At 39.9% G+C, this 27777-nt stretch overlaps 2 protein-coding genes across 2 annotated transcripts; one reads left to right on the forward strand and one right to left on the reverse strand.

The window, feature by feature from the left end:
- LOC146659026 (potassium-transporting ATPase alpha chain 1) lies at nt 1-8217 on the forward strand. Its single transcript, XM_085422838.1, has 23 exons — nt 1-102; nt 331-390; nt 531-734; nt 927-1040; nt 1181-1315; nt 1627-1744; nt 1905-2173; nt 2365-2443; nt 2906-3025; nt 3115-3224; nt 3477-3611; nt 3732-3924; nt 4124-4299; nt 4405-4541; nt 4700-4850; nt 5121-5289; nt 5498-5652; nt 5886-6009; nt 6749-6894; nt 7013-7146; nt 7565-7666; nt 7899-7990; nt 8081-8217. Exons 1-23 carry the CDS (start codon nt 10-12, stop codon nt 8107-8109), a joined length of 3045 nt encoding a protein of 1014 aa, XP_085278964.1. The 5' UTR covers nt 1-9; the 3' UTR covers nt 8110-8217.
- Nucleotides 8138-27140, reverse strand: LOC146659027 (DENN domain-containing protein 3-like). Its single transcript, XM_085422839.1, has 28 exons — nt 27041-27140; nt 24432-24580; nt 24038-24230; nt 23768-23860; nt 22314-22429; nt 22040-22164; nt 21743-21854; nt 21491-21610; nt 21286-21384; nt 20672-20791; nt 20404-20519; nt 19023-19178; nt 18830-18926; nt 18605-18708; nt 18098-18285; nt 17806-17965; nt 17427-17622; nt 17172-17340; nt 15913-16199; nt 15654-15824; nt 14905-15034; nt 14647-14754; nt 14202-14341; nt 12100-12260; nt 11823-11959; nt 10730-10848; nt 10226-10363; nt 8138-10033 (listed from the first exon to the last, which is right to left on the reverse strand). The coding sequence occupies exons 2-28, from the start codon at nt 24513-24515 to the stop codon at nt 9824-9826; spliced, it is 3849 nt and encodes a 1282-aa protein (XP_085278965.1). The 5' UTR covers nt 24516-24580; nt 27041-27140; the 3' UTR covers nt 8138-9823.
- Nucleotides 27141-27777: the final 637 nt, after the last annotated feature.

The raw sequence follows: 27777 nt of genomic DNA on the forward strand, positions 1-27777 counted from the left end.
TCATACGACATGTTCGAAATGAATGGCGACATGGACAAGAAGAAGAAGAAAAAGATGAAGAAGAAGGAAAAGCTGGAGGGCATGAAAAAAGAAATGGATATAGTGAGTGATTTTAAGAAAGCTCTGTTCTTTTATCACCTTTAATCATGTAGAAAGGATTGGGCATTAGTTGAATAAAGGCTCTATCACTTTCCACGTTACTTTTATGACTTATTCCAGCTGCTGTTGAGATCTGACCAAATGCATCAATTTAGATATGAGTACATAACCTTAGCTCACTCCCCTTTGGAAGATTTCTGAATCTGTAATTTTGTCTGTCTCCTTCTGCAGGATGACCATGAAATAACAATTGAAGAGCTTGAAATGAGGTACACCACCAGTGTCGATAAAGTAAGACATTTCTCATCTTTTATTTCAGTCTTGTTTATTTATTCTTTATTATGCAACATTAAACAAGACAAAGGCAGTGCCTCTGTCCTTTTTTAAAGTTCACTTTTTTTCATGTGTCTTGCTCTGTACTCCATCCACAGGGCTTGACCTCCTCATTCGCCCGAGAGGTCTTGGAGAGAGATGGTCTTAATGAGCTGAAGCCTCCTAAAGGAACTCCTGAGTATGTGAAGTTTGCCAGGCAGCTGGCTGGAGGCCTTCAGTGTCTCATGTGGGTTGCCGCTGTTATCTGCTTCATCGCCTTTGGAATTGAACTTGGAAGAGGGAACCTCACAAGCTTTGATGATGTGAGTCAGCACTCTTCCCTTTCTCTTGCTTCTCCTTTAGTGTACAACTGAACCGAATGCATTATGGCTCATGTAAATTGATTTGAGCAGGAAGTATCGGAGAGAACTGGGAGGCAAATGAAGAGAGACTGTAGGAAGGAGGGCAACGACGTCCTATTTTAACATCCTCTGTCTCTCTCTCTCTCACTCCAGCTGTACTTGGCCATTGTCCTTATTGCTGTTGTCGTGGTAACCGGTTGTTTTGGTTACTACCAAGAATTCAAGAGTACTAACATCATTGCCAGCTTCAAAAACCTAGTTCCACAAGTAAGTTGCACAAATGCAGGTGTCAAAATGTTACCAAATGTTGGCCTATATTATTAATGACGTCTGTTATATCTCTCTGGCCTTCATGTTTTAATCCTCTTTCATCTTGTCTAATCTGGCAACCCACTCTCCAACATTAGCAAGCCCTAGTAATCCGTGATGGTCAGAAGAACCAGATCAATGCTAACGAACTAGTGGTGGGGGATCTGGTGGAGATCAAAGGAGGAGACAGAGTCCCTGCTGATATTCGCATCATCACTAGTCAGGGCTGCAAGGTAAAATACACACATACTGCAGTGCACTGTGGACAGGATACTGTCCTATAGCATTGGATACTTTATTAGAAATGTTATAATGCTATGTTATAATGCAGGCCTATGGTCAAAGTTTAAAAAGTAAAATTTCTTTAAATAACACGAGTTGATGATTTGAATAATGGAGGGACACTAAAAGGTTCACATTTACTTGGCTAATGGAATTAAAAACATGAAAGAGCTCGGTCCATTATCGCACACCTCTGTTTCTTATCTCGATTTCAACATGCAGATATGTAGGAAATCTTTTGTAAATATACTTTGTGTGCCAGGTTGACAACTCGTCCTTGACTGGGGAGTCTGAACCACAAACCAGGAGCCCCGAATGTACTCACGAGAATCCCCTGGAGACCAGGAACATTGCTTTCTTCTCCACAACCTGTCTGGAAGGTACATTAGATAACAGGGTTGGCTTTTGTACTCTTTAACACATTATCTTTGCCTAAAATAGGTCTATGATGGCTTCTGCTAATATTTTTCAGTTTGTTGTGAAGCAGAAGCAGTAACTAAACACGGTAAACAAACATACAGTATCTCCTCTCCCCTCCAGGTGTGGCCACTGGCGTGATCATTAACACAGGCGATCGTACCATCATCGGTCGGATTGCCAGCTTAGCAAGTGGTGTAGGAAACGAGAAGACACCTATCGCTATCGAGATTGAGCATTTTGTGGACATCATTGCTGGTCTTGCGATCTTTTTTGGGTTTACCTTCTTTGTGGTTGCCATGTTTATTGGATATGCCTTCCTGGAAGCCATGATCTTCTTCATGGCTATTGTGGTGGCTTATGTGCCAGAAGGGCTACTTGCTACAGTAACCGTAAGTTTCACATCTACTATAACATCTGTGTGTGTCAAATACCTGTCTGTCTTATAATAAGAGAACCCAGCTTTACAAGTGCTCATTTTGAAGAATCACGTGTTGTGTATTAGTACACAGTTACTCGTTTTCTCTGTGGTTCTTCTTTGTAGTAACACACCAGCCCATAACAAACTGTTTCTTTTGGACAGGTTTGTCTGTCTCTCACTGCTAAGCGACTTGCCAGGAAGAACTGTGTTGTGAAGAACCTGGAGGCCGTGGAGACATTAGGTCAGCATATCAGACTGTTACTCAGCGGAGACAGCTTATTATAAAATCACTTCATGATGAAAGGGATCATTTTATTTATAATTAGATTATTTAAAGTCTCACTGAGTTCAATTGTGGTGATAAAATCATTGCAAGTTTGGCAATATTTAGATATTAGTTAATAATAATGTGCTGAGTGGTTTTCCACAGGCTTGACAGTTTATATCTGTCTGTGTGTTAAATTGTTTTGGGTTTTTTTGGCTGTTTTATTGTCTCAAGTTATAATAAACCTACATTTTTTATGTTTTCTCTTTCATATGAAGCTTATGTAATGAAATGTCTTATGAATAAAAACTGTTATTGCCATTCATCAAAAAGTTTATCACGTATGCAATTCATAACATCGTAAAAATGTCCTCATAAAATCCAGTCTCTCGTACGTTTAGAAGACGCGTGTGTAACCTTTGACCCTTGTGTGCTTAGGCTCCACTTCAGTGATCTGTTCGGATAAGACGGGCACACTGACCCAGAACAGGATGACTGTAGCTCACCTTTGGTTTGACAACCACGTTCACGCTGCTGATACCACAGAAGATCAGTCTGGTAAATAAGCACATTTAAAGCAGTGCCTTTTGAAATCACCCAGTTGTATTGCTGTAAACAGTTCTATAACAATAATCAAATATGCATAGGTCAAAGTTTCGATCAGTCATCAGAGACATGGCGTTCCCTGGCGAGAGTTGCAGCCCTCTGCAACAGAGCTATATTCAAACCGGACCAGGAAGGAATACCCATTCCTAAGGTACAGGATGATCTCTGGTGTTACTGTCTCATATGTACGTAATTACGTGAACTCTGTGCTATTTAATTAAACTTGGTTTGACTTGATTTGGAGTCAGCTTGCATATAGTGCAACTCTGGCCCTGCAAAATGTTGCATTTAGTCTTGCTTTATTATAAACATTATATAAAGTTATAGTAGCTCAGTGGCCCATTATCTAACTCTTTCATGAAAAGATTTGTTCTCATCACATTGCTTTTACCACCTCTCATAGCGGATTGTGGTTGGAGATGCATCTGAGACCGCTCTGCTCAAGTTCACTGAGCTCACTGTAGGAAACACCATGGACTACCGAAACCGCTTTAAGAAAATTGTGGAAGTGCCTTTCAACTCTACCAACAAGTTTCAGGTAGCAACAGAGATATTTTGTCATGCTTGATGAATCCCTGCATTCTTAATGATAAAAAAAAAGATCATTTTGTGGTCACCTGGAGCTTTACATTACTTAATTGTCTTGTCTGATCCTTAGCTGTCTATCCATGAACTAGAGGATCCGCTGGACCTGCGTTATCTGCTGGTGATGAAGGGAGCACCAGAACGTATTTTGGAACGCTGCTCCACCATTTTGGTAAAAGGCCAGGAGCTGCCGCTGGACGAGCAGTGGAGCGAATCCTTTCAGACGGCTTACATGGACCTGGGAGGGCTGGGAGAAAGAGTACTGGGTTAGAGTGCTTCTCATTAAAATGTTGCTAGAGTTGTTTGTTTTTCCCGCCACACACTGTTGGAGGTTTGAGCAAATCTTTCAAAACATTTTCACTGTAATCAGCTTTGTTTTATGGCCCGTAATAATTGATAGTACATAATTAATTTTGGTGGCGCTTTGGGTTTTGTGTTTTTAACCATCCTTCCCTGCGCTCCCAGGTTTCTGTCACCTTTATCTAAATGAGAAAGAGTTTCCTCGTGGCTATCAATTTGAAACGGATGACATGAATTTCCCCACATCTGGATTGTGCTTTGCTGGCCTCATCTCAATGATTGACCCACCAAGAGCCACTGTACCCGATGCAGTGATGAAATGCCGTACTGCTGGTATCAGGGTGCGTTACTATGGCCACACTTAAACGGCTTGTTTTTTTAGATGGTTTGAGTTCTAAAAAATAGTTTTTACTCACGTAATGCAATTTTTTTTCTCATAACTTTAGGTTATCATGGTAACTGGAGACCATCCAATTACTGCAAAGGCAATAGCAGCTAATGTTGGCATCATCTCAGAAGGCAGTGAAACAGTTGAGGATATTGCCCAGAGGAAGCGCATACCTGTGGAACAAGTCAACAAGAGGTGACTGCATCGCTTCAGACCACAGTTTAAACAATTCCCATTTCAGTGGCTTATACATTTGACTGTCTGTACATTTGAGTCTAATGTTTATTTCTCACAATCATTCAGCATATGTTGTGACAAATAAATAAACGATGTATATGTATGTGTCTGCACAGTGAAGCTCGTGCTTGTGTGATCAGCGGTGGCCAGCTGAAAGACATGAGCAGCGACGAATTGGACGAGGCGCTGCGCAACCATCCTGAGATGGTGTTTGCAAGAACATCCCCTCAGCAGAAACTGATTATTGTGGAGAGCTGTCAGCGTTTGGTAAATACAAATACACTGTGACCTCTCACTACCCTGCCTCCACCTCATAACTCGCGGCCTGACTTTTAAACTTGTTGTGCACATGTTTCATAAAAGCATATGCTAATATCTTACGGTCCCCTTACAGTAAGATATTAGATATTAGACCTTACTATGGCCCCCCTGTGAGGACAGTGAATGAAGAAGCAGCAGGGGAAGAGATTGGTTTGCTCATATCATTTTACCCAGTGTGTTCAGGTTAATGACTGTTTTCATCTTTCACCACCCCAGGGCTCCATTGTGGCTGTGACAGGTGATGGCGTGAACGACTCTCCCGCTCTTAAGAAGGCCGATATTGGCGTCGCCATGGGGATCGCTGGCTCAGATGCTGCGAAGAACGCAGCAGACATGATCTTACTGGACGACAACTTTGCTTCTATTGTCACCGGAGTGGAGCAGGGTGAGACTTGAGAAGAAACTCTGCTGTGTATTAAAAGTGGTCGTATGTAGAGTGAATTTATATTTTCCTACTTAAAGTACTATTGATTTTGAGGTAAAACCTGTGGTAATTATAAACATCCTGCAGTTGCTTGTACTAAGCAATGAACAGTTAAAGCTAAAGCACATTGAGTCCTTTTGTTGTCACACCTGTGTATGTGTGTCTGTAGGCCGTCTTATCTTTGACAACCTGAAGAAGTCTATTGCCTACACGCTAACAAAGAACATTCCTGAGCTGACTCCATATCTGGTCTACATCACCGTCAGCGTGCCTCTTCCTCTCGGCTGCATCACCATCCTGTTCATTGAACTGGCCACTGACATTGTGAGTAACTATGTCATTAGTACCAGTTCCTTAAGGAAGAAAATTGCTTAATTACAGTCATTACGCTGATAATTTGGTTTAACTAGTGATGATTGCTGTTATCCTATATTTGCTTGCACCACTCACACACAGTTTAGCCCTTAACAGTGGGTGATTTAGTGATATTAATATATTCTTCACTCTCATATGTGCTTTGGACTGATATCTCGTATGTTTATTTCTCTCTGGTGTAGTTCCCCTCGGTTTCTCTGGCATACGAGAAAGCAGAGAGTGACATCATGCACCTTAAACCTAGGAACCCCCGGCGTGATCGCCTAGTGAACGAAGCCCTGGCTGTGTATTCGTACTTCCAGATAGGTGTGGCTATAAGTGTTTGTGTCATTAAAATATACATGCAGTACAGTTTTACTATTGGAATTGCTTATCCCAGTTACCCTTAACTGAATGACAAACACAAAACTATCTCAGTCCATCCTGTAAAGTGCAGCAGATGAGATAATAATAATAATACATTTTATTTAAATAGCGCCTTTCAAAGCACCCAAGGACACTGTACAACAGATAAAAACTGGAAATATACACAATGATAAAAATAGAAGATAAAAGTTAAAACATACAGAAATTTAAGAATAGGCAATTTTAAACAGATGAGTTTTGAGGGTGGACTTAAAAAGAGAGAATGAACTAATATTTCTGAGGTCCGGGGGTAGGGAATTCCAAAGTCGAGGGGCAGAGCAGCTAAAGGCCCTCCCTCCCATTGTGATCAGACGAGCAGAGGGAACAGAGAGAGAAAGAGAAGATGAAGATCTGAGGCAGCGGGATGGGAGCTTCATCTGTAATAAGTCAGAGAGGTACGGTGGAGAGAGAGAATGAATAGCCTTGAATGTATACAGAATTATTTTAAAATGGATGCGAAATTTGACCGGGAGCCAGTGAAGTTGCTTCAGGATTGGGGAGATGTGGTGGGTAGAAGAAGTCCTAGTAATAATACGTACTGTAGATGGTACTGCTAATACTTAGAATATCTATTTTTGTCTCTCTGCATCTACATACTGTTTAGAAACTTCTGACCCTTTTTATTCTATGTATGTTTTAGGAGCCATTCAGTCTTACGCAGGTTTTACTGATTATTTCACCGCCATGGCTCAGGAGGGTTGGTTTCCACTCTTATGCGTTGGCCTGCGGGGTCAGTGGGAAGACGTCAAACTTCAAGACTTACAAGACAGCTATGGACAAGAATGGGTTAGCTTAGACCTTCTGTTTTACTTTCAGTGTTACTATAAGTGTTTTTGGTAATAGGGATATTTGTAATTTCTTTATGGAAGGACTTACTCTCTCATTTCCTCTTCTCTGTGTGCAGACTTACAGTCAGAGGCTGTATCAAGAATATACGTGCTACACCGTGTTTTTCGTCAGTATAGAGATTTGCCAGATCTCAGATGTGCTCATCAGGAAAACACGACGTCTCTCTGCATTCCAGCAAGGCTTCTTCAGGTCAGCAAAGACCCGTCTATACCATGACTTGCTACTAGCTAAATGTGAAGCGGAAACATTTCTAGTTTGTCAATAACTGTGAAACCAGGATAAAGTAGAAAACCAGCATAATTCCTGTCTGAGTGTTTAACTGTTATCCAAGATGGCTAACCCTGCTGATTGTCTTGAAATTAAGCAAAAAGAGCTTAAAGTGCAACACATGAAACTAGAGTCAGGAAAGTGGCAACATTAGATGCTTGTATAGCCACTTTTCTTAAGAGCTACAGCTGACTACAGAGTCTTTGTTAAACACTAATTTTGCAATTCCTAAACACAAAACACAAGTTTGATACATTTATCTGGGAAATTTCCCATGTGTTTGGTCTAATAAGTGACTGTAACAAGATCCAACTGGGAGATTTTATGTTTTCGTGTGCAGGAACCGAGTCCTGGTGTCCGCCATAGTCTTCCAGCTCTGCCTGGGTAATCTGCTTTGCTACTGCCCTGGAATGCCCAACATCTTCAATTTTATGCCCATCAGGTAAAAACACAGGTCCTCATTTACATGGTCACCATCTTAAAATCATAGTTCAGACTGGATTGGAAAACAAATTGTCAGTAATCTACAGAACACATTTTTTATTAAAACATAATATTGAGACAATAGGTAGAAAATGTTTAATATTATACTTACTAACTTACACAATCATTTTTGCTTGTTAAAAACCAAAAGGTTCTTTAAATGTTAACACATTGGGTTATTTTCTCTTCAGGGTTCAGTGGTGGTTTGTTCCAGTTCCATTTGGTATTTTAATCTTTGTCTATGATGAGATCAGGAAGTTGGGAGTGAGAAGACACCCAGGAAGTAAGTTTAAAAATCTTCTTCTTCTTCAATCATCATTAAATTAACCATTCTCATTCCATGACGATGAATCTATCTCTTGCTATTTCACAGGTTGGTGGGATCAGGAATTATACTACTGAGATCATAGAAGAAATTTCAGCCTTTTGTCCAGTGACATGCATGAAAGCATCCTTTATTCACAGAACATGACAAACCAGGAGAATGTCACCCAATTCAACAATTATCTACATTTCACTGAGATTTATGTATTTAATTTAATTTCAGAAATTTATGAATTTTCAAAACTTCCTAAATGCTTTTGACAAAATAAAAAAGGGTTAATCGCTATTTCAAAACTTCACAGATGTGTGTTTTTGCAAATCTTTGACTGATTGCATTGTATTTATATTAATAATGAATTTTATGACTGTCAAATCAATTACGTGTCTTTTTAATAAAATATGCTTCATGTGTGCTGACCTTTTCCAACCTACAATGTGTTTCACAAATGTTAACACTGCACATGTGATTCAGATTTTGGGTTATCAGTTTTAATGGTTAAGGATAACCTTTTTAAATTAATTTGGCAGAGGTCTTTATAGCTAATATGCAGTGCAACTGTCATAAATACAAACACACACAGATATTTTAGAAATTTGTCAAAAAATTATTTAAACTAAAATTATATCGTTTATTAAACAAATAATAAACAATTTGGATTTTTACACCCAAATTTGAGCTGGCACATTGGACTTCTATTCAAATTAAAATAATTTTTTGATTTAGGATCTTAATCAAAAAACAAAATTAATGATTTTTTGCAAAACAGTACATTTGCAAATTTTTGACTAACAATGATATTTTGGCATTACAAATATAACTTTGATTAAAGACCTTGCACACATTGGTGTATTGACGATTAAAAACATAAAAAAATGATTTTGATAACTACGAATACTGTTAATTTGCAGCAGCTGTGACATAAACCTTACACTGGGAGGTGGTCTAATACATTTGTTAAGCACTGTGTGCAAAAGAATTTCTCCAAGAGAAATTTGATTTCAGTTGTTTTTGAAAAACACCAATAAACTGACAACAATTCCATGTAGAACTGATATTTAAAGGATGGGAAGCATATGAATTAAAGTTTAAAATCACACAATCATGTGGCAGATTGAATCTTTTTACATGTTGTGAATATGCAAAAATTAAAATCTCAAAATGCCATGTTTAAGGGCTTTTTGAGATTAGGGGTTTTTTGTTCTTAGATATCATTTACATTTGAAATATTGGTACAAATGTTTTCCCCTTTTTTAGTCTTCAGCCTTTTCAACTTTGTTGTATTACTATCACAAATGATCTGTGTACAGTAACAGATAATGTGTCTTCAAACATGAGATATGAATTCATTTCCTGTGATATTTTGCTGTTTCATTAAAAAAGAAAAGTGTTGCAGCTCTTTTGAGGACTCCTTTTAGGAGTTTCCACTTTTTCCTTTCACAGAGGTAAACTTTGCATTAAAGTCTATTTTGCCATTATTTAGTGAACGTCACGCTTAAATACGACTTGAGTAACGACTTAAACCATAAATATTTTAGACAAGTGTTTACTGATGGTGTGAATAAATGAGACGTAGGGTCATTTTTCTTCCACACATTCTTTTTTCAGCCAGATGAGTTGCACCCTGCTTTTTCGTTTTCTTTTTTTTTTTTTACAAAAACAAATGTAATAATAATGCTGGTTTAAGACATGCATTGGCTTTCAGACTAACAAAACTGTTCAAAAATAGTAATTCTAGTAGTTCTTTTTTCTCTTCTTCTTCCATCTCTTTGGATCCTTCTTCTTTTTTGGACTCTATTCGACCTTCCAGATGGCGATCTTGCCGTCACGACACGCAGAGCCACTGAGGACATATCGATCCTCGGCAGAGCAGAGCGTCTGAATGCTGTCTGAATGGGCCTGCAGCTCCTTTGCTACCGTGTGGCTCTCTATGTCCACTACCAACACTTGGCTACTCAGCTGACCATTACACTGACCCCCAGCATCACTCCTTCCAACCCAGATCTAAGAATACAAAAGGACATCAATGAAAGGTTTCATTGGATAAATGAAAATGTTTTGAATGATTAAAACAACTGAATGGTTGACATGTTTGTGTAAACCTCACAAGACATGCTGACAACAATAGTAAAAATATCAATACAAAGCAGCAAACATAAGATCATTTCGTGACCTGACATGCTAATCACAGCTCACCTGGTCTTTGACACGAATCATACATGTGACCCCTGAACTTCCAGGCAGGGAGATTATTTTAAACGGATGCCTGTGATTGTTTGTGTGCCAGAGACACAACTCTACTGAGTCTGCACAGCCTGTCCACAGCTGTCCTCGCTGAAACAAACACACAAAACACATGAACAATCCTGTAACTGTAGGAGTTCAGAGTTAAGAGGTCAAGAGTTAATGTTTCCATTGTAACCCCTCCAGATTTGACAGAGAAACACTCATTTTTAACACTCGGTTTTAACTACTATCATTTTACACCTCAGAGTTACATTAAAAGAATGTGACTCTGCTTAGAGTAAAATTAACTCTACTTTTGCAAGAAGACTATTAACACCAAAACATTTAACACTTTTGAATTTGCTGTGTACACTGTGACTGCATGCCACCTACTGACTGAGACATGGATTGACACAATGAATCACCACTAGCGTTCTTAATTAACAGACATATAAGCAAGGATTGTAAAGTCACCTCTGGTATATAAATGAAGCTGCTGAAACTACTGGGCATGCTCTGTAGGTCCTTATGAAGTGTTATCTTTCTTTGTGGTGTCCCACTCTTTTTCACTTCCACAATGCCGTCACCACAACCTGCACGAACACACATCCTCAAATCATCATCCAAACACATTTGGCTTAAGGTGGCTTAATGTGTAGACATAATTGATCTACTTAGACCACCAAGAAAAAAATGTTAGGCATTGTCCCAGATACCTCTGGGCAATGTATGTAAGCAATGAGAACAAGTGGACTGTCATGCTCCTGGGCCTCCAGCCCAGTGTTTTGTTTTGTTTTTTCTGCACTTATTATAAACTTCCTTGGATTTAAGAAATATGCAAATTCAAGCTCTGTATTACTGAGTCTGGAGTTCAGTATTCCCTAGTACCACTGCACTTTTGTTATTTATATAGTTAATTCTTGGTTCTTGTTTATGTTAGTTCCCTTTTGTGTCCACTTCACCCTAGTCTCGTCTCCGTGTCTTGTCTCTGTGTTTTGTTACCCTTTTTTCTCCCCGGTCTGGTCTCCCTGTGTCCTGTCTCTGTGGCTGTATGGTTTCCCTGTCTTGCCAAGTTGTTACATCTTAAGCCCTGATCCCCGTGTTTGTCCCATCCTGTCCCTGTAGTCATCTCTCTGTGTTTCATCCTGTGTTCATCCTTTTTGTGTCCCCTTAAAGTCTGTTAAGTCTCTGTTTTTATAAGCCTTTCGTCTTGATCAAGCAGGTATGTCTTAGTCTCTGCCTCAGTGCTTATGCTTCCTGTTTTATTTTGACACTCCGTCGTCTCTTGTGCAATATGTTTGGTTTAACTTGCCATGTCTTTGATTGGCAGCTGTGCTCCCACCTGTTTCCTCTTCACCTGTATGTATTGTCAGCATCGCCCTCATTGTGTGTAAGCTTTTCTCAGTCTGCTTTTGCGTTTGTAAATTACCATCAACTCTGCTCTGTTATTGCCTGTCTCACGCCCGCTCTGTGACATGAAGCTCTTGAGAGAGAACTCATTACTCCGAAACACATAATCAGAAACATTGATTAAATGAGGGAGAAAGAGGAGAGAGCGTGTACTCACAGCACCACAGAGCACTGTTGTGGATCTGTATGGAGGAGAGATAATCACAGCTGAGTAAAAACTGCCGCTTCACTTTAAGACTGGATGAGTCCCATTGCAGGATCATCCCATCGCGGCTGCAGGAGTATGTCAGCAGGCTGGGAAAGAAGGCTCATTTAATACAGCATCACAACATGTTCATTAACACATTGAGACTCACTGTAATAAGACTGCTCTCATTTTTGCGCGTGTGTTGGTTTTTGTGCTTTGTACGAACTACAGATTAACACGTCTCTACCTGTTGGCTTGGTTGCTGGAGTCCACTGTGAGGCCAGTCACTTCATGTCTGTGTTCGGTCAGCTGTTTGTTGCTGGACATGCTGTGAGTGTCGATAATGTAGATTACAGAGTCCTGAGAACCAATCCACACCTGCTCCTGGACCAGTCCTATCATACAGTTCTACACAAAGGATAAGATAAGATGTATTTTATTCATCACAAAGCTGCCAAATTTCTATTTTTTACAACAGTTAAGCAGAACAAACAAATAACAAATAGTTTAAATAAGAAGATGAGTATGTAGCTCAATCAAATACACTACATATGTCTAAAGGTAAAAACTAATAAGAAATTAGAGAAGAAACAAATGTTCAAATTAAGTATGAATTTAAATTAGAATCTTAAATAATAATAGATAAAAGTAAAAATGTGATGGGAACTTGATGTATGTAGCTTAATGAAAATCACTATATCTTAGAACACAAAGGCAATACAATGTTGAAATATTGGTATCTGTTTTACTTCTATTACTATAAACTAGGGCTGCCACAAACGATTATTTTGATAGTCGACTAGTCACCGATTATTTATGCGATTAGTCGACTAATCAGATCATCATCCACTGGACGTAAAACTACAGCTTATTGCACCAGCAGCATCTGCTCTTATATAACTATCATTAGCTTACAGCTTTAAGCTTTTAAGGTGCTAACTAAAAATAAAGACAAGATGATAGTTTATTCAATTTTAATGAAATTTGCAGATTGTTTCGGTAAAGTTTAATAAACTCCTTGCTATCTAAAATATAACAGGACACCGGAGTATATTCTCCAGCATCTCACACTTCTGATAATCAGCTGTCTGCTTGACGTTTATTCAGCTGTGTAAAAACTATAACTTTAATCTCAGCCAAACCGATTTACTCAGGAACAAATAAAATACTAAAAAAAAGCCAAACAATAACATTTTTAATTTATCTAAGTGACTCATATATATTTAACCTGAGTCGCGAAAGACGGCGGTGGGTTTGAAAACAATTTGCCGGGAGTCCGGTGTTCTCACGGCGCTAGTGACCTAGCCCCCGGCTAGCTATCGAGCTAGTGGGTAACAGACGTCTCCGAAAACGTCGGAGCGCTTTTGAAAATATGTGGTGTCCTGATAAACTGAGCAGATATTTGAGGTTTACACAGCTACATTCTCGCCTGAAAATATGTTAAACGTTTATTTTGTGACCCAGAAAGAATAATAAGAGTAATATTAAAACTAACTAGCTACCGCCATTGTTGGAAACTAAGCTGGGCCGCGCTATGAATTCTGGGACACAGCTGCTTCTTCTTCTTCGGGGTTTAACGGCAGCTGGCATCCTTGTACATGCTGTGCTGCCATCTTCTGTTTCAGTCCGTTATTACACTCTTAAATCCTGCTATTATTCCTGCGTCTTTTGCGATCTTACAAAGCTTCAAACGACACGTCGACTATTAAATCAGTCGTCGACGATTTTGATAGTCGACGTAATCGTGACTAGTCGACAAATCGTGGCAGCCCTACTATAAACCTGCTCTTTTTGAATAATAAATACAGAGAACAACACAGAGAACAACAATACTGAAAACAACTGAATGTTGCACGAAAGCCCTCGACCAAAACAAATGTGTCCATCGACCACGCTTCCTGTGTCCCTTCACATCCTCTGCATGGTGTGGTAAACATAGACTGTGGATAAACAATTGGATGTAGCCTCTGGGTCTGAAAAGTGAAACTAATGTGGAAATGTCCCAGACCCCCTCTCAGCAGAAGGGACAGACATGACCCAGCTTTACACTTGCCATGTATTTGTAACTCAGCATGATATTTCTGGCTACACCTGTGGTCTAAAAACTGGCAGCTTGTGCGATAATATTGCAAGATGGTCTAAAGTTTGAATCACTGAGTACTGTAACAATCTAGCAATGCAAAAACTTATTGCATTTTCAGTATACGAATAACTAAGTCAAACAGCCATGACACTTTATACACATGTTGTTTGAGATCTATAAGCATGTTTCATTTTCATGGACAAAATCAGTGGAGAGATACATTAAATAGCTCATAGCTCAAATAGTAAAAGCACGCTTCCTCTCACCAGCTGCGACTGTCCAAGCTGGATACAGTCCTGCAGCATTGACCAACTCGCCGCATCAAATACAACCACCTTACCCCCACTGAGAGCCACCCACAGCTTTGGGTTCATATCACCCACTTTGCCAGTACCAGTCAGCTGACCTGAAATGAGAAAGAAACGTGCAAAAAATAAGAAAAAGTGTTCTAAATACATAAAAAAAGGATAACAGCAGTCAGTTAACACTGATTTTAAATTCATTAATTAACGCTTATTTCACATTTTCCATACATAGTTTTTTTACATAACTATATCACGTGGTAATAGCTGTTTTATATAGTTGTACAAATATCAGATCCTCTTCAAAATAGTGTGTATGGATAACCAATGTTGATATTGACAAAATATAAATAGGTTTAGTGATATTCTGTTGTAAAGGTAAGTAGCCTCCCCCTCATTTCAATGATACCTGGAGTGTAAAGCAGCACATGTACGGTCTGTGGCTCAGCCAGGTCCAATGATGGGTTGATCTTGTGTTTGAGAGTCTCTGAGGTAGTTTTAGGCACTATCATAGGCACTGGCCAGAAACAAGAACACGATAAACAAATATAAACAGCATATACTGAACATACTCTTCTATATTTATTTATTTTTTCTTTTATCAAAATTACACGATTTGACAGAAACAGTCAAAAACAAAACAAAACAACAAACTCTGAGCCCAGACCTTCTTGTCTGATTTTATCAAAGTAAGCCAGCTTTGAAGCAGCAGTGATGGATCTCTGATTCTGCAGGCAGCCTGTGACAGCATCTATTAGCAGAACGTTGGTCAGAGCCTGAGTCATGTACTGAGGGTCCTAGAGACACAAAGTGAGATTAAAAACCTAAAATAATAACAAAAGGATTAAAAGAAGGGGTAAGGCAGGTTGTACTTAAGAACAGAAAAGTTATGGCAAACCAACAGAGTAGCTAAATCAGTAACACTGCAGCAAAAGCTATAAAAATACTGGTGACCAGTGGTACCCATTAGCCTCCTAGTAGATACACCTATGGTATAAATTTTAAAATGTTAGGCGACCTATTTCTTGAGTTGTTACAAGATTTTTAGAAAAGTTTGAGGTCAGCGTCACTGAGATTCAAACTCATGAGAGATTTTTAGTAGATACAGGTGTGGAATCAAATTCAAAGTCCTACCCCACTTTGTTCTTGAGTTATCAAACTAACAAACTTGGGTGTCCACATCGCCTGCCCACTCGCCAGGCATGGTGATGACAATACCCCATCAGCCTTTTATGGCTGACAGGTAAAAAGTATAATTTAGACGCAGCATGCAAGCAGCAGCCAAACGTCTACGGCTGACAACTTGAAGGACAGTAAATCCTCGATCCTCAGCATTACATAGATGTGGACTGGGAAGGTACGTCTAATAAAATCACATCTGTTAAACTGTTTTAAGATCATTTGAGTTTTCTGCACCTTGTGTTGATCTGCCATCTTGCGTCCAGCCCACATCTCTTTGATCACGAGGTTCCAAAGCTCAGTCTCTGTTTTTAGGTTGGCCTCAAACACTTCAGGCCTGCGGGATGTCTGGATACGAAGGGATGGAATACGAACGAGCAGAAAGGGAACTGAGGTAATTTTTACCTCCTGTAAGAGATTGATTATTTATTAACAGACGAGAATGAGAACACACAAGGCACAATTATCAAAAATAGTCTTAAAGATGCTACTTGACCTGTATATCTCTGAACTTTGTGATTTCCAAGAAACCGGGCCGTCCTTCAGTGAGCAAAAACAGCCGTTTCTGCGTCATGGCGATTTTACCAACGCCGTGGGAAGTCTTGACACAGGAGGACAACTTGTAGACACACTCATTATTGTCAAGTCGGTCAATGACATCAGAGGGCAGGTTGACATCTTGTGCTTCAGCTTCCATCTCTTTCCAGAATGTGTAGAAGACTCTGAAAAGTTCAGGGTCCACCTGCTTTGGCTGACCTCGGACAGAGGGGTGTGCATACGCAACTAGATGCAAACAGACAGAGATATAGAAGACAAAGACACCCAATCTTGCAATCTTAAAGTGATCCAAACCAAAATGTCAGTGGTTTTTCCTTTGTCCATTTATCCACAGCTTTACCAAGAGCTGTGGATAAATGAGGCAGACCAAAAACATACCCATGCTAAGGTCCACTGCTTTGGTGCACAGCTGAAAACAGCTGTTCTAAAGACGACCGGCATAATACTACACCATGAGCAATAAATTTTCACACTCAGCACTGAAACAGTTAGCATTTGGAGTCATGTTCTTCCACCACAGAGTGAATTAAAGGCCAATATTTACTGCCCTTTTAGCTATTTTGTTGTTTTTGTTGTTGTTGTTTGCTAGCCCCCTGGGTTTTGCTAGCATTGCTTCTTGCCCAGCATCCAGCTGCCCACAACCCTGAAATCACTAAGCAGTTAAAAAACTGATAAATGGGAAGCTTTGGTTTGTTCACAGAGTTTCTTTTTATATGCATTAGCGTACAGTTTTTAATTTCAGCAGTTGATAAGAGTAAAGAGAATGATCTTAAACTATTAGTCTTGGTTGTACAAACCCAAACTATGGCCTGAAAGACTCAATCTGAGACAGATATGCAAATCAGAAATTATAATTTCTTCGTTAAGCTGTAATCTATAGATAAAGGATTATACTAGATCATCTGATAGCTGCTTAAGTTAATCATAATGGCAACTCTGGAGCGTTAATGGAGAAAATAATTAGTGTAAGTAACTTCTGTGTCCATCTTATCAGGTCATCTAATAAAATGACTTGAAAAATGTCTTGGACATTCACAAGCCAATTGTGCACCGCAGCATTTTAGTGAGTTCCCTTGGCTTGCACTCCTGATTACAAATACACACGTAACAGTTTTAATTCTGAGGGATCTTGAGGTTACACACAGCTCATAAGAGAAAGCTTCAAAAAGCAGAAGACAGCTTTTCTGTTTGACTTACTGTCAGTGAGAGCATCAAATAAACGCTGTATGGTCGCCACATCTCTAACAATCCTACACTCTTGAACGCATCGCATAAACTCCTCCTGATACAGAGGCTTACAGGGAAGCTGAAACTTCTTTACATGGTCATCAGGCTCCACCAGTGGCTTCTCATTGTCTGTCTTAACCTAAGGCAGAAAAAAATGACAACATCACTGCTTCATCACCAGCAGGTGCAGAACTTCAACCACGATGAAAACGTGCGTGAACCAACCTTGAGGATGAGTCTCTTGAGTTCAGGCCGCCTTTGAGCTTGTTGTCTCTCATCTCTTTGCAGCGAGTCTACGAGCCATGTGACCAAGCTAGTGGGAAAAATTGCAGTGTCGGTCTTATTGAGGTTTTGGAAGTCGCTCAGTGCGTCCAGTCGCCGCGAACACAGTGTGTTGATTAAACCACGCAAGTAGTAGTATCTGCAGGAGAAAACTTATTTTATTCATGTCTCAGGTCACTGGTGTCAGCAACAGCACTGAAAAGCTTTATAAAAGAATAAAGCGCAGGGAAAGCTGATTCTAAGCAGCGGGAAGCACATAAATATAGATATAGGTGTATATAATATAATATATAGGTGCGTATAAAGAATAACAAGAGAATACCTGGCCAGCATGGCAGGGTTCTCACTTTGGACAGAGAAAATGGCTTTTCCGAGCTGCTGGATGAGCTCAATGTAATAACTTTGGACAGAGTGGAAGGACAGAGATGCTGGGAAGTCTGGAAGCTTGAACACCTTTATAGGTTTTGGAGTTGTGCTTGGTGCTGGTAGAGACAAAAAACACAAAGGGGAGGAAGGCAGATTAGACAGATTTTCTTTGTCTTGACAGTGTTTCCTTCATTAAATCAGTCAATCAAGTATTATATCTAACTGGGTATTAACCCCTGGGGTCTCACCGGGGTCAGATAGGAGGATCTTGGAGAGCGGTGTGTTTCTTTGGAAGCCGATAATCTTATCTTCTCTCAAGTTAGGGAGACTCATGCCCAGTCTCTTACTCAGCCTCGTCTCTGTGATGGAGCCCTTTCTCCTGGCTTGAATCTGCTGCATGGTGGGTCTGTGTGGGGCTTCAACCATGGCCTTCATCCTAAAGGATGGAGGATAGAGACAAAAGAGTGCTGCAGAAAAAGTGTTCACCTGAACATTTACCAGCAGCGTAGTTGTCATATACCAACATAAGCATATCCATCATAACTTTATATCTGAATATATTTTTACTTTCCGGCTTAACAGGTACATGTAAGTAAAGCTGATACAGCCAAACGCGACATCCCTGTAACAGATCCTAACTTGATGAAGGTTGTGGTGCTTCTGAGTTTTTCCAAGAGCGGTTTGACCACCAGATTTGTGCCTCTTTTAATATTATCAGTTACCTCGAGCTCATTAGGTTAAAAAAATGGACATACTTTTGCATCTCAGAACGAGTGCTGAGCTCCATTCGTGCAAAGCTATCCATTTTCCTGTTGAGACGATCCTTGAGAAATGAATGGAAGATATGCGTCTCCAGCACCTGCAACACAGTCCTGTCAGTTCTTTTAATTATGCGTAACCTCTCCAGCATCAGTGTCTGTTGAAAGATGCCGGCTGATCTGTCGCCCTTCTAAGCAAAGCCGCACCGAGTCAGCCTTTACCTTCTTATAAAAAAGTTGCTCAGCTGGCTCTCTGGTTTTCAGGAACTCTTCACTGTGAAACACTCGATGTTCATAATTCAGATGACTGCTCACATCCCTGTTACACACACACACACACACACATCAGCAAAATATTAACACATATCTAAAAGAAGCATCCCACCAATAGTGGACTGATTAGTAAATTCAGAACCTGAAAATGTTGACAATTAATTCCAGTGCAATCCTCTGGATGTCGTTGTTAAGGCTGCGTTGCCATGTTCGCCTCTGTGCCCGCTGTTCACTGATGTCAGTGCAACTTGCATGGTGGCACTGATCCAAGTCTAAATGTATTCGTAATAACTTACACCTGCAAAATAAATTCAAGTTAAGTGAAAGTACGCCCTCAAACCCTCATCAGGTTCTTATCAAGGTCTACACCATGTTGCTACTTATTTACCTAATCCAGAATGCAGAAGCAGTGTGTGAAAAACTAAGTACACCCTTACTTCTTAAGTAGCAGCCAGTTGCTGCTAATCTAATGCACTTCCAAGATCATCAACAAATATGAGCATCTCTATAAAAGCAGATGTTTTGGCAGTTTGCAGGTCTGGAGTACTCAGCTGTATGTTATTAAAATGCTAAAGGAAAGGCTACAGCAATGATCTTAAAGAAGTGGACAGTCCTGCTACTACCCATCAGTCACAGAAGGGTTTAAAGCAATTTCCAAACAATTTAAAGTCCATCATCCTACAGGAAGAAAGATTATTTATAAGTGAAAAACTTTCAAGACAGTTGCCAATCTTCTCAGGAGTTGACATCCCAGCAAATTCACCCCATTGTCACATGAGCAGTGCTCAAAGAAAGTGCCAATAACTCAAGCGCTGCATCTCAAACTCAGGTTAGATGTTAAAGTTCATGACAGCAAAATTAGAAAAAGACTGAACAGAGGTTTCAATATAAAGACTCTTTTTCTATTTAGAAAAATAAGGCAGCACAGTCTCCACAAGGTTTCTGGCACAGTGTCCTTTGGACAAATTACCAAAGAGGAAATGTTTGACCATAATGCAGATTAATATTTGATGAAAACCAAATTGAGCATATTAGCACAAACACCCTAAAACAACGATCAAGCACGGTGGTGGAGGGGTGATGCTTTGGGCTTATTTTGCACCCACAGGAACTGAGCATCTTGCAGTCACTGAGCTGAACTCCTCTGTATACCGAAGCATTCGAGCGTCAAATGTGAGGCCAACCTTTAGCTGCCCAATAGCTAAAGATGGTTCTACAAGTTTTTGAATCATAAGGTGTACTTAGCTTTTACTCACTGCTTCTGGATCTTGGCTTAGTTTGTAATAAACGATGACACAGTGTAATATGTTCTTGTTCATCTGAGGTTGTAACTAAATAACTGTAAGACCTACTTAGGATGAGATGATTTGTTTTTTAATGATGTATTTAAATTTAAAGTGTTACAATAAAAAGAGGGTGTACTTTGGTTTTCACATGACTGTAAGACTCTGACTTTTTAATCATTACCTGGTATTACAGCATAGTATTTACTTTAACAGTTTTTTGGCAGTAAAATAAAGTACCTCTGTGTGAAGCAGTGTGCAGCAACTGGAGGAATGTCCGGCAGGTTAACAGTATCAAAAGTAGAAGTGCTGAGACTTCCATTATCAATGTTAATTAAGATCAGATCATCTGTTTCCTGTAGAACACAGTAACATGAACCAGGTTCAAACAATTATAGAACTACTAACTTATATTTGAGCTTGGGGGGTAACTCCATTTCTTAACCTTATCCTTTACAAGAGGTGGGCGAATTACTGGGAAATTTAAAGTAGAAGGTTATGTACTTACAGCTGATACGTCTGCAAAATGACTGAGATGGCAGCCCATAAGAAAGGCTGTAGGAGCCATTAGAAAGTCCAGCATGCCTTTAGCCAGGACAGGAACATATGGGTGCTGCCACAGCAGAGGCTGGAAGAGTTATTAGACAGGCAAGGAAGAAATGAATGGACCAAAGATTAAGGAGCGGATGGCTTTATTGTGGACTGAGGGGGTCCATCGCCCACTAGTGTTGGCACTTTTTAGACATAATAATTTAGGTTTTCTATACAGAAGCTCTAAAGTTTAATATATGTGACTTTTTTAATGCTTAAAGGGAAATTAATAATTGAGTTATCCATTTTTATATCCCATACTGTAATTTGGTGTAACATTAATACCAATTAACATCCATCATCCAGACACACTCATTTACATAAGAGGAATTTCATTTTGGCAAATTTTATGAAATACCCATATTCCCAAGGTTTCCAGCTGCACCCTTCCTTTTAACTGTGGCACTGACCCTTTAAGACTTTGATTGTAACTCTCAATACTTTTTTTTTTTTAAAGGATGGAATTAATAAGTATTGCATGCTTATACTAACTCTAGACCCTTGAAGATATGCTGTGGATTTTGATCTAACCTGCAGAAACAACAACAAGCTCTCTGCCATCAGCGTGAGTCTTGCCCAGTCAGCAGAAAATAACACCACCCGCTGCTCCTGCAAGAGACAAGACAGCACCTACAGGGCGGGAGACAGAAGAACAGAAACAGAGGGAGGGAAGTGGAAATGAATGTGAGTCTCCACTCGTTCGATTAACACAAACACAAAACAATGTGTGTGTTACCTGCAGCAGCTGCTGTGGCCTGAAGCAAAGGAAGGGCAGGTGGAGGTCTAAATCTATAACCGGGTGGTCCTTGTCTTCTCTGGAGGGCAGTATGATGGTCAGAGGACGTATTGTAAACATCTGTAAAACATGTGGATATGAATGTAGTGCACTGTGCTGGATACACTGGCCTACTCTGAGCTCCAGATTTTGAAGTCTCTTAAAGACAAATTTCAAAGTCTTTATTTAAGCCGATTACAAACACACACAAACCAAGTGCAGCTGTCCAGGAGGTGGAATTGGCACAAGTGTCAGTTTGGCCGCAAACTCCTTCACTCTCTCTTCCATGTCTGACAATCGACAGGTTCTCAGCTGGATTAAAAGACTAGCAAATCAACAGAAAGAGTCAGACGAGAAGAAGGCTCTCTAACCTGCCATAACCACACTTCTGAAAGTCAGATTTCTTACAGCTATTTTTAAACTCAAGAGTCAAAAATGTCACAAAAACCCCTTTTTGATCTTAGCAATTTAATTTGCTGAGTAATTAGGTTCAGTTCTCGGGTTTCTTACCATGAAAGACAGTCTTTGAGTGCAGTGAAGTAAGGATGCTTGGATATGACACAGATGCTGTAGGCACAGAAGAGTTTAGGACACTTTGAAGACCCTCTACCATTTCGATAGAGAGACATCCCTTCCTGTGGAAACACAGATAATCCAACAGGGACTTATTTTCTTTTAAGGGTTTTGTTAGTTTCATGAAACATTACAGTACACTGCACACATGCTGACTGCTTATCTTATTATTATACTATCATATGCAGTATTATGTGTAAGTAATTCGTACCAGTATTGGACGGTAGCACTGCATTACTACTCCATGGGTCTTGTTGCCAAGGATGTCTGTGAAAACCAGGAAGTGGAATTGTTCCTCTTTCTGTTCACTGGTTACTTGGAGGCCACCTGGTTAAAAAATGAAAATGTACATGTGCATTGTGTTTTATGAACACAATGTGTCATTATAGTACCGCTACAGCACACACAGCCAGAAGGCACATGTACAAAATCTCTGAAAAACTCTATAATTAAAATATATTTAAGAGAAGACTGTTGGTGTTTTTTGATGGTATTTAGGTGCAGTATATACAGTACAGTGCAAAAGTCTTGAGCCACCCATATTTCTTCATTCCTTATATTTTGCTAGAAAAACAGGGAACAGGTGCAGAAATATATTGAAACATGCAAACATGAATGGACATACAGTATATAAGGCAAAAACAGAGTTTGCACTATTCTAATGATCTGGTGTTGCATGGTGGCTCAAAATAACATGCAGTTAGAAACAACGAAAGCACCTCCACCATTTTTACCGATGCCTGTAGACACTCACTGTTGTACTTCTCTCCTGTTCTCCTCTGTAGATTCACTCTATCAGGGCGGTTGCCACTGATTTTCGCTCCAGTTCTTGAGTAATTTGACATACCTGAGGCTTTTCTCCCTGTTTCCTTTCCTGAAGAAAGGCTTCATAACAGCCACCCTTCCACAGAGACCATTTCTGATGAGGCTTCAGTGAACAGTAGATGGACCAGCTGAAAGGTCAGATGCATCTCTGAGTCCGTGTGTCAGGTCTTTGGTGGATTTTTTCTTATTTCATAAGGATGTGACTTTCATATGCTGTAGATTGTTTTTAGGTCTACCACTTCTTTTGTACTCCACTTGTCCATCCATCCAGCCATTCATTCATTCACTTCCACTTATCCTTTTCAGGGTCGCGGGGGGCACTGGAGCCTATCCCAGCTGTCATAGGGCGAGAGGCAGGGTACACCCTGGGTAGGTTCGGTGAGATAGATACCACGGTGGCCTTGTCAGAGGGGTAGGTAAACCCAGAGTTTGCTCCCCCAAAGTCAACGGGGCTCTGTCTGGCAAACACGGTTTCTCAAACCCTCACCACGGTCCATATTTGCATCCAGAAAGCCTCACCCTGGTCAACAGGACTCAGTAGCCCCGAGCGAGCACTCTCGCACGCACGCAGCGGTACCGCCGCCGCCCGAGGGGCTACCTGGTTGATCCTGCCAGTAGCATATGCTCAACACCATATACAAATGTTTGTTGTAAGTTTGCCAATGTCCGCCATCTGAATGTTTCATCCCCATTAAAAGAACCATTACCATGTTCCAGTGGACGTCAGTAACATGAGCTTTCATCGTGCATTGTGCATGTGTACATGTACTATACGTGTGAGTGAGTTGTCTTAGTGTGTCTTTGTGTCTGACGTTGTGTGTGCTATGGAAAACCTTTTACCGGGGAAGCAGAGCTGAGGTAAAGCCATGAGATCGATGTTTTTAGGTACACTGACATCTTCTATTCCTCCTCTTCGACCTGCCTCATCTCCACCTGCAAAAAGGCAGCTGGTTGGAGAGACATAAAAACTCCAAGACACAAAAAATCTATGGTAAGATAGGTAAAATGAAGAAATACGATATTAAAGATCAATAACTGTTTTGTATTTAATAATAAAGTGTTTTTTTCTCATGTTCCAACTGGTGTATTTATGGGTCAAATGTACCAGACCTTGACTGGGTGTTGGTGCAGCTGAAGGAGGCAGTTCTCTCTTTTTCCTGATAAAAGAGCGCCGCAGCTTCCCATGTGATCTCAGCATTTCACTTTCAGCCTGTGTTCTGCTAACAAAAGGTGGCGCCAAGACTGAAAGAACCTCCGGCTCCAACAGGAGGTGTTTGAGAGTTTCATCATCGTTGTTAATGGTCTGAGTGGGGCAGAAGATGGGAAAGATTTAAGAGGGTGGGAAGGGGGAGGAGAGTCCTTTCTCATACTGTACCTAAACTGGAACTTTGCTGATATAACCAGTAAAGGTTTCTGTTTATCATTACCATCACCCTTTTATCAGTTTATAGTAAATTACTTATGTCAAACATTTGTGTATCGGAGTGTATTTTAAGGCAAAAACCTGGCAGATTTCCTGGAGTTTGTCACTGGATGCTCCAACCACCACGCAGGCTTCCAGCAGAGCAGGCAGCAAAGAGTCTGCCATCTCTGAAACCAATCCACGACCTGGGTGAATACACCTGACCAAGGGTCTACTCAGATGTGCTGGATCTAGAGAAATAGAGGCAGGCTAGAGTAAAATGAGCCAGAAATTAGATACACATTAGGAGGTAAAGATAGGAGACAAAAAATACACTTAAACTTGTTTGTGTAGTAATAAATCAGACAGTTGTCTAAGCTCTCTGATCGTCATCCTTCTCTTTAAAAACAACACTTCTCAGCTAAATAAAGCTATAACACATGACCGAGCGGCTGTTCCAGCTCATTATTAGAGTCGCTGTTTTTGTTAGCATCATAAGAAAAATGGCTCAGATGAAAACTTCTCAGAAACCAGTGAGACAACACCACGCATTTTATTTGCATAAAACATGCTGAATGATTCTGTTGTGCACTTGTTTTTGCACTTCCCTCCATAGTCGGTTGAAATTAATTCAAAGAGAAAAGTATCGATACAGAGCAAAGCATCTCTTGTTACTCTTGTTAAATGCACAGGGCTTTAACTTCATATAAAATTATATCACAACATTTCTCCCTTTCATACTTTAACATGTGAAACCATCACTGTCTGACTGATTTTACATATTGATACCACTAAAGAATGGTAGGATTTGCCAAATAAAAGCATAATTTTTCCATTTTCGTGACAAAAAACAAAACTCCTGAGACATGGTGTTGACATCATAAGTTTAAAGCTGCTGACTGAGTGCTCAAAGAGCTCTGTGAGAATATAAAATGAACCTCGCCATGATGACTAACAGCCCTCTGGTTGTCACAGCACCGTACATCACTTTGTAAGTGCGTTATAAACACAGTTGATGTGGACAGTCCAAATTTTTCACTACAATTTATTCATCAGCTAAACCTTTAATGTTTGTTGTTTAACTCTCAGACTTGTTAATGAAACAAGCATATTAATATGTTGTGGCCTGTAAAATGAACAACAATAAATGGCCAATAATATTGAGAAAATGTTGCCTTGCAGCTTTAATCTGAAGGCAACCATAAAGCAAATCCAAAGTGAGGCCATACTTGACACGATTACATGTGGAAAGTATGGACAGTATATGTCATTGCACCGCATATATTTCCTGTAGCACAGTTTCCACAATTCTGTCTACGTTGTATTATTATCTTTGGCTGTACAGAGCATTATTATTATTAGTAGTATTAGTAGTAGTAGTATTAGTATTGTAAATCCTATCAATAGGCATCCTATTCCCTTTATCATCTGCTTCTTTTTCCTTAGAGCTTAATCACCACATCACATTTCCCTGATGGTCCAGACAGTCTAGTCTTTTCCTGGAAAATTGGGATCATGTGTGCAGAGGAAGATGGAAACATGCACAGAAAGCAGAGATTACTTAGAAGTAGGCCACAAGTTCTACATGAGGGCTACATGAGTTGATATACTACCAGCTGGCTTTGATATAGTTAAAAGACTAAAAGGACTTTCTTAGAATCTGAGCGGCACGAAAGTACTTTAAATGCTCTCACAGGGACATGAGCACTTCAATCAACTCATTCTAACAATATCTTAACCTTGACCAAGTAACCATGGGAACAGGGTGAGACTCCCCTTGTTTAGTCTAAATTAACAGCTACTGGACAACACCAAGAATGTTAAGAATAAATAAAGTATTATTGCAAAAGCATGCTGCATACACATGCAGACGGCTTCTTTCAGTGATGTGATTATCATTTTATGCAGTACAGTCACATGACCCCTGGAGAAAAAAGGGTAAATTCCATACAAAACCACCACAGCACATATCAAGGCAAGTGTAACATGTTCTGATACCGCCACAACACAATCGTTTACATGAACACTTGTATCTTTGATACAAGTGCTTGATAGCAGCCAGACGTAAACATGATTTAAAAAGGAACATTGTGATTTTTACTATCAGTTTAGTGGAAAATGCCCTGAAGTTGCCTGATGCCTAAAATATGATGTCTCCTTTGATCTGCTCCCATACTAATTGTGAAAAGTGCATCAAACAGGGTTCAGCTTGAACAGTGGCACTGTTACCAACGATCGAGATGAGGTTAAAGTGCAGTCAAAACGGCTCACTGAGATCTAACAATGATTCTTTTTACTGTTTTAATTTTTACTGTTCTTTTTATTGTTTTACTGCTGGGGCCATCCTAAGCTGCCTTAAAACTATGCAGCCCCTGAAACATAATGTCCAAGTCAGATCATTGCCACTGTTATGATGGAAGGTAGCATATGCTTTTTTCTGTATAAAGGTCACAATGTATAGTTGTATATCGACACTTGCATTCCTAGAGAACATTAAAGTGCCACACTTTAAGTTTAGCAATAACTGTTGTATAGATGTTGTGACATGTGATTCCGAGTCACACGCTAAACGGGTGAGACGCTTCTGTTTGCACAGCACACACACACACACACACACACACACACACACACACACACACACACACACACACACACACACACACACACACACACACAAATGTGTTTTAAAGTTTCTTTGACTTGTCACTAACCTCCTCACTCACAGGCTTCGCAGCTCCTTCTTATTTTTCCGCTCTCACATTAATAACGCCGATGCGGAGCTGAGCAGTGCGCAGCACGGACTGCGCAACCATGTCCTGAGCTGCTGAATGAAACAAACTCATCCCAGATAGTTCCCTTTAACGCGGTCTGTTTCCCGTTTCGCTATTGTAGCGGTTCAAACATGCGCACTGAATATTTGAGGAAGCGCAAAAAGCTTTTATGGACTTCAACACACGTTAGGTTTAAAGAGTGCATAAAGCGTAACTGGGCTCTGTATGAATGACTGGAACAATCTTTAACAATTAACGAAACACGTGTTTATTCTAATGTATTATATTTACAAAACGCTCATATTAAACACAAATACAATCTTGGGACTTACTGTGGTGATTTTTTATTACATGAATTCAATGTAAAAGGTTACACCCATTACAAAGAGCCCTATCTGAGTGGATTAACCGCTCAGGAGATATCTACGTGTCTGACTTTTCACGGAAAATTTATGATTTTCGATAAATAGTAAGTTTCCTTTTTTCAGCATCCTGTCCGCATCTGTCAACGGAATGAGGTCCCCCCCCCCCCCCCCCCCCCCAAAAAAAAGAAAAAAAATTACTCTCGCAAAGATAAAAAAAAAAAAAAATACATATCTCTATATAACAAAATGGAGCCCGAAAGGAAAGAAAAAGAAACGTTTCTGCTGTGTGGGATCATTTCGATATTTTAACTG

Source organism: Rhamphochromis longiceps, linkage group LG11 (genome assembly GCF_057381845.1).
Source record: "Rhamphochromis longiceps isolate RC_006_pf linkage group LG11, R_longiceps_female_GT1.1, whole genome shotgun sequence".
NCBI lineage: Eukaryota > Metazoa > Chordata > Actinopteri > Cichliformes > Cichlidae > Rhamphochromis > Rhamphochromis longiceps.